Here is a 13,969-nt window from a genome sequence, read left to right as displayed (position 1 = left end):
GATTTTTTTCTGATTAGCTCTGGGAAATAAAATAAGCTGGTATGCATTCACACATGGCATAACTATTAGAGGTCCTCCGGGCGCCAAGGTAGCTCAGGAGAATGATTTTAAGGCAAGAGGAGGAAGCCAAAACCTTTTTCCCTCCTTTTTTTCCCCCAGAAGAGAGTAAAATAGATCCAGGTGGCGTCTATCTGAACTGCCTGAACATTGGCGCCCTCTGATGGCCAAAATATAGATTGTGTGAAAGTTGAAGATGGAGGAGGAGTGGAGGGTCTTTGCCTTTTATGACAAAGGCAAAGGTTAGCGTCTCAGCCGGTAAAGAACCAGCCTGCGGATGCAGGAGACATAAGAGAGTTGGATCCCTGGGTCGGGAAAATCCCCTGGATATGGAAATGGCAACCCACTCCAGTGCTGTCTGGAAAATTCCATGGACAGGGAAACCTCGTGGGCTACAGTCCACAGGGTTGCAGAGTCGGACACGACGGAAGGTGCACGCACAGCCCTGCTCTCTCTCCAGGGTTAAGAGAACTGCCCATTGGAAAGGGTAATCTTGGAGCTGGAGTCTTTAACACCCTTCTCTTTCTGGAGCCACCCCTTCCAATGTTCCAGGGCCTCACCACCCATCTGGTTCCCCAATAAGAAACCTGGGGATGGTTCCAGATAGTCTACCTTCCCTCATCCTCACATTCAGATCGATCCTGAGGCCCGATCATTTAACTTTTTTCTACACTGGTCTTGAACCTTCCTGTTTTTCACCACCTGCTCTGGTACAGGCCACCTTCCTTCCCCTGTCAGCTAGAAAACAGCAGAAGCTTTCCTCTTTGAAGTATTCTCACTTAGACCCATTCTAGCAGGGCGATCTTTTCCTTTGTCGTCAAATTATTTTTTTTAACTAAATAACGCTTCAGGTTACTGCACTGCAGAACAAATCACCTCAAACCTTAGTGGCTTTAAAACTTATTTTAATTTTCCAACAATGATAACAAAAACTGTAGTGACTTAATCATCAGTACCTCTCACTGTTTCTGTGGGTCAAGAATTCAGCAAGAATGTGGTTTTGGCAGTTCTGGATGGAAACTTCTTCTGTGACTGAAGGATGACAGTGACTACAGGAACTGGGGCTGGGACCGTGGGAGCCAGAGCAGCTCAGGGGGCCGGGGTGGGGGCAGGGTCTCCCTCTCTCCACCTGGGCCCTCCAAATGGGCTGCCGGGCTTCCTCAGAGCATGGTGGGCAAGGGCGGCATGCCTGGTTACATGGCAACTCAGGGCTCACACACAAGTGTCCCCATGAGCCGAGTGGAAACCAAACCAATATTTATGATTTAGCCTCAAAAACACAAAAGCATCACGTCTGTCCTACTCTATTAATTGATCACCGCCTCAACAGCCCACCCAGTTTCAAGGGTTGGGACATAGATCTCACCTCTCAATGGGAAGAGTCTCAAAGAATTTGTGGCTATATTTTAAACCTGCCACCACGACTGCTGCTGCTGTAAGTCGCTTCAGTCGTGTCCGACTCTGTGCGACCCCAGAGACGGCAGCCCACCAGGCTCCCCCGTCCCTGGGATTCTCCAGCAAGAACACTGGAGTGGGTTGCCATTTCCTTCTCCAATGCCTGAAAGTGAAAAGTGAAAGTGAAGTCGCTCAGTCGTGTCCAACTCTTAGCGACCCCATGGACTTCAGCCTACCAGGCTCCTCCGTCCATGGGATTTTCCAGGCAAGAGTACTGGAGTGGGGTGCCATAAAACTTAAAGTGTGATACAGATAAGGCTTCCAACACCCACCACGTTAGTTTACGTGTTTCTTATCTGCTTCTCCACATTAGAAATTAAGCTCAATAAGGGATGTCACTGGTGATCCAGTGGCTAAGACTCCATGCTCCCAATGCAGGGGGCCCAGGTTCTATCCTCGGTCAGGGAACGAGATCCCACAGGCCACAACTAAGAGTTTGCATGTTGCACTAAAGATCCCACATGCTGCAACTAAGACCCAGCACAGCCAAATAAATATTAAAAAAAAAAAAAAAGGAATTAAGCTCAGTAAGGGTAAAGACTTGGGCATTTTGTTCGCTGCAGTGTCCCCAGTGGCTGGAACCAAATGAGAACCACAGTGCGATGGGACAGAAGGAAATGTTGGCTGCCATCCTCTGCCAAGATTAGGCTAAAGCTTCCTCGCTCCCTCCTCTGTGGCTCTCTCAAACTCCTGCCGAGTCACTCTACTAAGCTGCCATGTCTTAAAACACAGTGCCCTGTAGAGATGGGCTCAGCTCTGGGCAACTGGCAGCCTGGATTCAAACCCCAGCACTCATGTGAACCTGTGTGTGACTTTGGACAAAAAACCTCAGAAAGCCTCAGTTTTCTCTTCTATATAAAGGAGGTACTGTTACCACACATATCTCCTGGGGTGTGTGTGCTCAGTTGCTTAGTCATGTCCTGCAATTTTCGACCCCATCTTCTGGGGTAGTGTTGAGCTAATTTAAGCAAAGCATTTACAGCAGTGTTACCTGGGGGAAGTGTTGCTTCTGCTGCTGCTGCTGCGTCACTTCAGTCGTGTCCGACTCTGTGCGACCCCATAGAAGGCAGCCCACCAGGCTCCCCTGTCCCTGGGATTTTCCAGGCAAGAACACTGGAGTGGGTTGCCATTGCCTTCTCCAATGCATGAAAGTGAAAAGTGAAAGTGAAGTCACTCAGTCGTGTCCAACTCTTCGCGATCCCATGGACTGCAGCCTACCAGGCTCCTCCGTCCATGGGAGTTTCCAGGCAAGAGTACTGGAGTGGGGTGCCATTGCCTTCTCCGAATATGTGTGTTACCCACTATTAACTCTCTTATTTCTACATTGTTAGTTATTTTTCCAGTGTATTTTCTTTACTTTTAGAACAGCTTTGTTGAACTTTAATTCATATATTGTACAATTTACCCACCTCAGGTAGACAAGGGTTTTTAGTGTGTTCACAGGCTTGCTCAACTATTACCACAATCTAATATCAGAACATTTCATTGCCCTCTGAAGAAACTCTGTATACATTCAGCAGTTACTTCTCACCTTGTCTCTCCCCAGTGCCTGAAAACCCTTAATCTATACTCTGTATCTATGGATCCGCCAATATCCATGATATTTTATTTCTTGTGTTGTTTCACCCTTGACCGGGCCTTGTTTTCCACTCCTAATTGTAGTAGAAGATAATATACGATCCAGGAGACCTTGCCTTCTCCTCTTTTATGTCCCATCCAAACCTCAAACTGTTCTTCACTCACTATCTAGTGAGAAAGTTAAAAACTGGCCCTTTGAGTAAGAACAAATACAGAGCCCCTACTATGTGCAAGTTAATGAGCTAATGCTTTATATACACTGACTCATCTTCACACAAACCCACAAGGCTAGCACTGCTACTATTCCCGTTTTGCTGATGAATAAATCTCCAGCCTCCCTTGTGTTGTGTGGCTTGGTTTTGCTAACCAGTCACACCTGTGCCAGCCTTCAGTTTGGAGGTGAGTGCCGTGATGAAGGTATACCTAAATCCATCCAAGAAGAGTAGGCCTGCTGTTTGCAGAAGTGGAGGTCGTGGAAATGGCACCCATGCCCAGCCTTGTCCATGGAGCGTGTATCCAGGATGATGGCAGGGGATCTTTCTGGGGTAGCCCAGAAATGAAATGTGGACATTGCATCCGGCTGCAGAGCCTCCAAACCTGATTTTCTGGCCCTCCCAGAGTTTGCATCATCTTCTTGATTTATCTTATTTTTAATGTTTTGGGCTTCCCTGGTGGCTCAGACAGTAAAGAGTCCCTGAGGTCACAAAGAGCTGGACACAGCTGAGCGACTCACACTTCCACTTTCATGTTTTAGGCTGCACAGTGCAGCATGCAGGATCTCAGCTCCCAGACCAGGGATCAAACCCATGCCCCGTGTGAGGGAAGCGTGGAGTCTTAGCCACCTGACTGCCAGGGAAGTCCCAGCTTTTTGATATATTTTAACAAAACCCTTTTCTGCTTAAATTATCTAGCATGAGTACTATTGTTCACAATTGAGAACCTTGTCTGATACACTCCCTGTCTAGATCTTATTTTCTTCTGACTACTGAAACAAATTGTCACAAACCTAGTGGCTTATAATACCAGAAATTGATTACCTTACAGTTCTGGAGTCCAGAAGTCTGAAATGGGTCTGACTGGGCCAAACTCAAGACGTCAACAGGGCTGTGATCCTTTCAGAAGTCTCTAGGGGAGAATCTGTCTTCTTGCCATAGACATTCTAGAGGCAGCCCACATCCCTTGGCTTGTGGTCCTCTTTTATCTTCAAAGCCAGCAAGGGCATAACTCTGACCTCTGCTTTAGTCATCACCTCTCCCTTCTCTGGCTTTGACTCTGACTCTTCAAACCCCCTCTTTCCTTTATAAGGACTCTTGTGATTATATTCAGCCCACATTTTTTTTTTTTTTTTTTTTGCCATAGCTCACGGCATGTGGAATTCTAGTTCCCTGACCAGGGATTGAACCTCCGCCCCCTGCATTGGAAGTGCAGAGTCTTAACCACTGGGCAGCCACGGAAGTCGATCTAACACAATATTGTTAATCAACTACTTGTTGTTTAGTTGCTAAGTCGTGTCCAACTCTTTTGTGACCCCATGGACTGTAGTCTGCCAATCCATGGGGTCCATGGGATTTCCCAGGCAAGAATACTGGAGTGGGTTGCCATTTCCTTCTCCAGGGGATCTTCCCAACTCAGGAATCGAACCTGAATCTCCTATACTGGCAGGCGGGTTCTTTACCACTGAGCCACTAGAGAAGCCCATACTGGTAGAAGACAGAGTTACAACTCTACTGCAATATAAAATAAAAACTAAAAAAACTCAGTTTATTCCCATCTGCAAAGTCCCTCTGGCCACATAAGGTAACAGGCACAGGTTCTGGAGATTAGTGTGTGGGTGGGTATCTTTGGAGAGTTACTAGTCTGTCTACCACAGCTGGGTTCTCCAGCAGCTCACTCATTCTGAGATAAGGATTCGGACGCACATGGTTTATTTGGGAAGTATCAGTAGGAGAGAGGGGAAGCGAGACAAGGGAGGGAAGGAAGCCACGACTGCGTGTGCGGCCAGAGCCATCTGTTCACTGTTGGGTAACTCTCCCCAGCGTGTCAACCCACTGGCTCTGCTGGTCTGTCCCAGGCTCAGACAAGCACACATCTGTGTCCACAGAGAGCACTCAGGCCAAGAGGCTGGCATATTTAAAAACAAAACAAATACCAATGCAGCATGTAGCCAACACTGTCAGTGCCCCAGCCATTTGCCCCCGGTACTCACCTCTGCTGCAAAAGCCTGCTTCCCATAAGCCCTGGGGCTCGTAAGCAGGACACGGTGTCAGAGCTGATGCCCCTAGAAGCAGCCTTTAGGTAACGATGGGTGAGAAGTATGTGCATGGACACCCTGGCTCTCCCATCCCAAGGCTGGGATAACTCTGCAGCATGCCTACCCTGGCTCCCAGAATTGCCGGTGGGATGGAGCCCCAGATGCGCTCAGTGGTAATGGGCTTGATAGCACACCTGTCTGGGCTCCATCGTCACTCCTCTGCTGCTGTATCCTGGGATCACCTCCCAAACACACTGGAATCCTTGTCCTGGGGTCCTCTTCTCAGGGACCCAAAGCCAAAATCCAGGGACAAACAAATAAACAACAAAACCCCACAACTGCAGTGTCTTAAATATTTACATGGGGAAAGTTAACACTGTTTTAGTGCAGCTGGACACACGGACACAAACAAGGAGAGTAGGACTTCCCTGGTGGTCTGGTGGCTAAGACTCCGTGCTTCCAATACAGGGAGTGCAAGTCCGATCCCTGGTCAGGGAACAAGGATCCCACATGCCTCGGGGCATGGCCAAAAAATCCAAAAAAAAAAAAAAACCAGAATACAATTGCCGTATACATAACCTCCTTTGGAGAGAATACCAGAGAATCTTGAAAATCTACATTTGAGGCTTTTCCTAAATAAGAGGCCCCAACCAAATGGTGCCTTGAACCCCCTCCCCAGCCCTGCTGACAGGCATCGAGGAGGCTGCGCTGGAGTTTTGCCTTAAAGTAAACATGGAAAATAAATTTGTTTCCAGGGGAGCAGTGACACACAAGGGCACTGTGGGAGCGGGGGGCGGAACACCCAGGACGTCTGGGTTTATAAAGAGGCTGTGTATCGTGGGAAGAAACCAGACTGGCAGCTGGAAGGGCCGACGGCAGGCACAGCCCCAAGGGCCTTAAATGACTGGTACTTGTTACCAAGTCGAGACATTACTCAGAGGGGAGCGGGAGTCAAAGCAGACGGCATGGGCTGCCAACTTTATCCATCAGGACTAGACTCAGCTGCAACAGATAGGGAACCGAAAAGAAAAGGTGCTTATTTCTATCTCATGTAAAAGTTAGCACCCCAGAACTGGCATGGCACCCCAGAATTGGCATGACTCTCCAGAACATCAGGGACCCAGGCGCCTTCTCTCTTGTTGCTCTGCTGAGAAAAACTCCTATCCCAAGGAGTGCCTCATGGGTCCAACACAGCTACTGGACAAAGGGAACTGGGAGGAAGATGGTTAGACAAAATGCAACGTGCCTGGTTAAATTTAAAGTTCAGGTAGACAGCGAATACTTTTCAAAATACAACTATGTCCCAGTTATCGCATGGGACCTATTTATACTAAAAACAGGATTGCTTGTTTAGCTGAAATTCAAATGTAATGGCTGTAACAGATGACCACAGACTTAGTGGCTTGCTGCTGCTGCTGCTGCTGCTAAGTCGCTTCGGTTGTGTCCGACTCTGTGTGACCCCATAGACGGCAGCCCACTAGGCTCCCCCATCCCTGGGATTCTCCAGGCAAGCAACACAAATGTATGCTCTCAGGGTTTGGGAGGTCAGAAGGGTGAAATGGATCAGTAGGGTGGTGTTCCTTGAGCAGGTGCTCAGGGCACTTGTTTCTTGACTTTCCCAGCTTCTAGAGGTTTGTGTTCTTTGGCTTGTGGCCCCACAATCACCCCAACCTCTGCTTCCAACAACACATCTCCTCCTGACTCCGACACTTCTGTGTCCCCCTACTAAGGGCTCCTGATCACACTGAGTCAACAAGATCATCCAGGATAATTTCCTCATCTCAACACCTTTAACTTAAAGCAAAACAAAAAGCTCCTAACTTTGTCACATCTGCCAAGTCCCTTTGGCCTTCTAACATAGTCTATTCACTAGGGATTAAGAGGCGGATGTCTTTGGGGATGATTATTGCACCATAGAAACACAGAAGTTACCCCACCTTTCCCATAACTTGCTGATTAAATGACTAAGTTCTGTGGCCCCCAGTCCAGCCCCCTTCATTCTGTCCTTCATTCATTTGCCCCACAGTTATCGATCACTTCCTGTGTGCTCTGTGCAGAGACGTGAACAAGACAGACCATGTCTCCAGCTGCATAGATGCCTACTCTACCTCTGTTAACTATTCTGACATGAAATTCATAGATAATGAAATCTTCCCACACACATAATTTCTTGGAAAAGATAATGACCTAGTAAAGACGAAACAAAAGTAAAGCAATGCATAATTTGCAGATTTTATTTCAATGTATAAATGTTCAGGCTCAATTACACTAAGAGATAAAGCAGTCAGCTGCTGGAACCTGAAAGTCGAACCCCCTGGATAATGACAGCTCCAAATGCCAGGGTGCCATTGGGAAACTCAAATACGATAGTTGACTTCAACGTTGGTGACGTGGTTTTGAAATGGTGAACAGCATTTGGTCATGTTCCAGATAAAGTACAGTGTTCCCTTGAATTACAATCACATTTGCATTCCTGGAAAATTCGATATATATTAAAACCATACTAAAAATGCTTTGTGTTTATAGGTAAAGCAGATACAGGTTCTAGTTTCACCTCATTATAGGTTTTTCACTTCCAAAAGTGTCTAGTCTAGCCACATGAGATAATGCGTTATTCTTTGCTATCTGGGCTTGTCCAGTTCTCTGCAGGATGCAGACGAACAATCCAGCTCCCCTATCACGACAATAAAAATACTTCCTCCACAAAGTTCCAAAAATTCCCCCGAGGGCGGTACTGCCTCATGGAGAAGCACTGATCGAGAGGAACAGAGGTGCCTAAGCCAAGCTCTGGATGGAACAAAAAGGGACACAGAATGGCTGGAGAGTTCTGATGAGGAGGAAAGGGGAAGAGAGATGAGGCCTGAGAAGTCAGCCACACTGAGATACTTAGACTCAATTCCAAGAGTGATAGGGAGTCACTGTAGGGCTTTCAGCCGGGGTGATGTGGCCTGACCTTGTCCACACGGGGAGGGCTCAAAACATCTGTCATTCAGTGGATTGCACTGCATTCTTCTGAGTTTCACGCGTTCATTCATTCACTAATTCATTCAACACATGAGGATTGAGGAGCGTCTCAGTGATATACGTACTGCTGTATAACAAGCTACTTCAACATGTAGTGGCTTACAATAACAGTCATTTGTTGTTTTCCTCAAATCTGTGGGTTAGCTGGGCAGTTCCTCTATTGGTGTCACCAGGGTTTCTCAAGCTGTTGAATTTTGGTGGTAGGTCAGCTGGGGCTGCACTCAGCCAGAAGCACTGGGACAATGAGCCTCTCTCTCCACGGGCTCTTTCTTCCAGATGCTTCTACACATCCATCTGAAGATCTCATGATGCCCAAGTTCTGGAAGAGCACAGCCTCATTTCCACCACATTCATTGGTCAAGGCAAGTCATGAGACTAGTCCAAGGGGATAGAGAAACAGACTTTTTTTTTTTAAGGTAATATTTATTCATTTTAAACTTGTCTCTGTTCCAGAAAGTCTTTAAAAAAAAAAATATTGAAGGATAGTTGATTTACAACATTGTGTTAATTTCAACTATCCAGCAAAGTGATTCAGTTATATGTGTATATATTCTTTCCATTATGGTTCATCACAGGATACTGAATATAGTTCCCTGTGCTAAACAGTAGGACCCTGTTGTTTATCCATCCTGTACAGACTCTACTTCTTGATCTGAGGAGCTGCCAAGTCTTGAGATGGCAATGGAACTTAAGGCCATGAAACCTGCAACCTGGCTCCAGGCCAGGCCCTGGAGATGTAGCCTGCCCCGCTGTGGCCTGTACCCTGGTCAGACAAGGAAGTCAACTAGGGAAAAAGGTCAGAAAGTGCTGGAGGGAGACAGGGCCTCCCTGAGATGTTGGAGCTGACACCTGAGCATCTGAGCATGTCTGCGTCAGAAGTTTAGAAGATTCCATGGAAGACCCTGCTCTTGCATGAGCCCGGAAGCACCACGGCCCCCCTCAAGGGAGGGTCCAGTGGAGATCACCGATGGTGTGACATCACTGGCTGTGGGAGAGAGTGGGCTGGAATCGCTGTCTCCTACCCTCCCTGGCAGGCCTGTGACACTGGCCATGTCTGCCTTCTTCCCCTGTCTGATGCCCCCAAGTGCCCCCCGAACACCCCCCACCCTCGCCTGAGACACAGAACTGGGAAGAACCAGGGATTTACGGGAATAGATGGATACACTCCAGGGGGAGGTGCACAGGGGTGGTCCTTCCTGACACCACCGTGCAGGGACGTAGCACCTGGACGGAAAGCCAGGAGTCGGCTCTACTCCAGGAGCAGGAAGGCTGCGCGTGGAAGGCACGTGTCTTGCCACTGGGGTGGGGAAATCCCGTTTGGAGAGCGTGCATAAACACACCTCCTTCCAAACGCTCTTTCTGCTTCAGCCTTCCCTTCACCCGCCCTTTCGCCCCACGCCTCACCCCGCCTTCCCTTGCTCTCTCTCTGTCCCGGCCTGTTTTCTCGCGTCCTCCCCTCCACCTCCCTGCCACAGCACTTCTGTCCCACGCCCCTCCCTGGCTCCTCACGCCCCTCTCCCCTGTCTTTCCCCCCACGCCCCTGCTCTGCCCCTGAGCGCTCTTCTTGCTCCCTGCTCTCTCCCCATCTCCCCACGGCCCCCCACTTCTTCTCGCCCACTTCCTCCCTTCCCTCACCTGCTTCTCCAGCTTCCTCTCGTTTGTTCCTTCTGACCTGCCCTGACTCCCCTATCACCTCTCCCTCGCCAACTTTCTCCCCATTCTGTCCCTCGCCTCCTGTCTTTCCTCTCTCGCCATCTCTCGCCTTTTTCCCCAGTCTTCTCTTCTCTCTTCCTTCCTCTCCAGTTCCCTCTCTTTCCTTCATCTCCCACCCGGTCACTCCCCCATCCTCACGCTCCTCGTTGCCTCTTTCTCCTCACACCTCCGTCACCCCGCCTCCTCCCTGTCACCTCTTGTCTTCTGTCCTTCAAGTCCCTCCCGCCTCCGCCCATTTCTACTCTCTAGGCAACTTTTCCCCCCACTTTCCCCCGCCTGGCCCACTTGGCCCCGCCCCCTGATACAGACCCCGCCCCTGCTACAGGTCCCGCCCCCTGTCGCGGGCTCCCGCCCCAGAGGTCACGGGGTCGACGGACGCCGTCGCTGCTCCGCCGGTCACGTGGTCACGTGACGCGCTCCAACATGGCGGCGCCGTGTGGCCGCGGCGTCGCTTCCTGACTGGGTGGCGCGGACGGACGCGTCTGGTGCAGGCGGGGACGCCGGGCCCGCAGCCTCGCTCGCCCGCCTGCTCGCGCCGTCCGCCCGCGGGGCTGCTAGCCCCCGCTGGGCCGGGGCCATGCAGGAGAGCCAGACCAAGAGCATGTTCGTGTCCCGGGCCCTGGAGAAGATCCTAGCCGACAAGGAGGTGAAGCGGCCCCAGCACTCCCAGCTGCGCAGGGCCTGCCAGGTGGCGCTCGGTGGGTGAGCCGCCCCGGCCCGGCCCCGCGCCGGCCTCCCCATGTCGGCCGTTACCCCACCCGGCCTTAGCCCGGCCTCCTGGGCGCCACTTTACCCCCGCGACCCCAAGGCCCACCCGCCCGGTCTCTTTATTATACCCGGGGGGGACCTGGTACCTTGGCAGCTCGGGACTGGCCCAAGGTCACCCAGCAAGTTGGTGACAGTCAGGGCCGGCTGTCCAGCCTCCCAGCCCTGGGTTCTTGCCACGACTCCCTGCCGTCCCATTTCCTGGTTCGTCCCCCCGTCACCCTCAGAAGCAGCAGCTCTTGCTTTTAAGTTTTTCTTTACGTGGGTTCTGCTGGTTGGAGTTGTCCCTTGTGAGATGGGCAGGTGGGAAGAGCCGCCCAGCTGGTTTAGGGAAAACTGAGGCCTGCTTTGTAAGTGCCCAAGTGGTGACTGTTTTTCTTTCATTTGGGATCTCCCATAACTCCTTCCAGGAGGGACTATAGAGAGGGTTATCCTGCACCTCCCAGATACTGCAGTGTGCACGAGATCTACTCGTTCTCAAACAGAGGGTCTGTGAGGGCAGAGATACTTGTCTTATTCACCGCAGGGTCCCCAACAGTGACTGGCACACGGTAGATCATACTGATTTGAATGGACCCACAGATGACTGAGCGACAGGGAGAAGTCTTATTCATCCCTAGTTAAAACCTTAGTAGTTGATTCCATTATCAACATTCTGTCTTTTAGTTTTCGGTCATTCAGCAAATATTTATTTATCAAGTGCCCACCGTGTACCAGGCACTGAGGATACAGTGGGGAAGAAGTCAGACAAGGTATTTGCCCTTACAGAGCTTATAGTCTAAGAGAGGAGACAAAATAAGTAAATTTCAAGATTAATGAGACATTTTTGAATACTAATACATACTTCTGTACTAGTAAATTTTTTTGTAATTACTTTTGTAAAATTTTTTGTAAACGAGCAAAATGTAATAAAGAGGGCCTGAGACAGCGTGGTCAAGAAAGTAGTCCTTTCTGAGGAGGGGACATTTGAGCCAAGTACTGAAAGTCAGGAAGTATCCGCCATGTGGAATTTCAGGAGAAGAGGGAGTGAGGATCGGTACATTTGACCCGAGTTGGCTCTCGGGTTAATTCGCCGTCCCAATGCCTTTGCTTTGGAATCTGTAAAAAGACCTGTTTTCCTAACAAGTGACTGAGTAAATGGAAAGTTTGATTTTCTTCTGTCACCTTTTGAAGTTTGAGGTTACCATCATCTTTCTCCCTTCATTTGGTGCAAGGAACTCTGGGAGTCTTTTCTTGCAGCCTAGGAATGGGTTTGTGAGCTTTGCATTTATTTTTCTGGAAGGCCCTAGCTTTCATGGGTCTGAGACACCCTCAAGGATCAAGAACTATTGATAACAAAGGTGGTTGTTGCTGGGAACAGATGCTAGTCTTGTGAAATTCAGGATCAATTGAAGGAACTCACTGAGATTTAGATTTGTAAAGCTTTTTTATTCAGAAATCCAAGGCTAACTGTTGGATATTGTTTTATCAGGAATGCAGGGTAAACCCTACAAAGCAGTTAGGCGAAAGCGGATATTTACAGCTCCACTTTGAAATCTGCCTGCATTCTTTCCTCTCATTGTTACTTTAAGTGAATTGTTGCAGAAGTTTGAAAATCGTTATTTGGCAAAGTTTTCATTCACCCTTCAGAAAACTTAACATCAAAATTTCACCAAATCGTATATCACTTTGTTGGAACCTACTTATAAAATCATCACATGGGTTATAAAAGAGCCTTAACATTGGGAGGTTTCTTGATATTTTTAGATCATATCTTTGTTGAGAGCCCCAGGATTTTCCAACCTGAATTGTGGAACACACATTCAGTATTTTGGTAGTGAATTGTAAGAAATAGCCTATTCTGAACATATAAATTCTCCATTAAAAATATTTTTCTTGTCAAACAATATAGATGAGTTAAATAAAATATCCCATATAATGTTATTTAAGAAAAAAATAACCTATAAAGGAAGTAATTGACACAGGTTAACTGAATAGCTGATTGTCATGGTAGCTCATCATCAAATTGAGTAGTTATTATAAAGTAACCTGTGTAAAGTGTTGAGTTAAACTGATCATCTTTTTTTTTTTTTAAGACAGTACTTGTGTGTCATTGTTGTTAAGTAATAAAGGACTGCAGAAAAAAGATATAGCAAAGGATCTGATGATACTTTACTCTGCATCTCAAGGCCCAGTTTTGTGTCCAGCAAAAATAGCTGAAGGGGGCTTCCCAGGTGGCTCGGCAGTAAAGAATTCACCTACCAGTGCAGGAGATGCGTGTTCAATCCCTGTGTCGATAAGGTCATCTGGAGCAGGAAATGGCAGCCCACTCCAGTGTTCTTGCCTGGAGAATCCCATGGATGAGGAGCCTGGTGGGCTGCAGTCCAGGGCGTTGCTAGGAGTCGGACACAACTGAGCATGCGCACGAAAAGTGGCTGAAATATTGCTGTGCACAAGAAGCATTGCAGGGCAGCGAGTAATGTAGAGATTACCTATCATTTTGATAAGAGGAACTGTAAGTGACCACTCAAAGTTGAAATGTTGACCAATAGAAGCTGTTCCTGGAAACAGCTTCTCTGACCTTCCAGGAGTTGTGGTATATTGGGGGGAGGGAATGGGGGATGCAGGGGCTGTGTAGTGTAGGGGTTTGGAGTGTGTTCTCTGGACTGGCTTCAAATCCCTTGCCTTCCAATTGCTATCTTTGTGATCTTGGACAGATGTTACACCTTCCTGTTGGGGCTGTTATAAAGATGAAGTTAATTGACATGTGCACAACCCTCGTCATGCAGCAGGTACACTGTATAGGCTTGCTGTGCTGTTTACTTTTGTTATTTGAAGCTGTGACAAACCACAGACACTGTAAGCACGGGGCTTGGTGTTCTTAGCTTAGGTTGGTTCTTCATTCAGGAATGACTTATTGCTCTATTTGGTTTGTAGATGCAATAAACAAGAATGTAATTACATGACTGAAAGGCTGTGTTTATGAGAGTATTATCTTGCCTAGCTCAGTGAAGACAGGAGATGTTCCTTGTGAAAGCAGTGATGATCAGGATGAATAGGTTTGGAGTAATCTCAGGGATTCATGCAAAGGGCCAACTCATTGGAAAAGACTCTGATGCTGAGAAAGATTGAGGGCAGGAGGAGAAG

At 48.3% G+C, this 13,969-nt stretch overlaps 1 protein-coding gene across 1 annotated transcript in view; it reads left to right on the top strand.

Moving 5' to 3' along the window:
- The first annotated feature begins 10,467 nt into the window (after positions 1–10,467).
- Positions 10,468–13,969, top strand: part of ARFGEF2 (ADP ribosylation factor guanine nucleotide exchange factor 2) — an 83,225-nt gene continuing 79,723 nt past the window's right edge. Inside the window, exon 1 of the mRNA XM_006052909.4 lies at positions 10,468–10,776. Within this exon, the coding sequence (XP_006052971.3) occupies positions 10,656–10,776 (121 nt within the window). The 5' untranslated portion in view covers positions 10,468–10,655. The remainder of the gene's footprint in view (positions 10,777–13,969) is intronic.

This window comes from Bubalus bubalis, chromosome 14 (genome assembly GCF_019923935.1).
Source record: "Bubalus bubalis isolate 160015118507 breed Murrah chromosome 14, NDDB_SH_1, whole genome shotgun sequence".
NCBI classification, from domain to species: Eukaryota; Metazoa; Chordata; class Mammalia; order Artiodactyla; family Bovidae; genus Bubalus; species Bubalus bubalis.
This window is presented reverse-complemented; position numbering and strand designations above follow the sequence as displayed.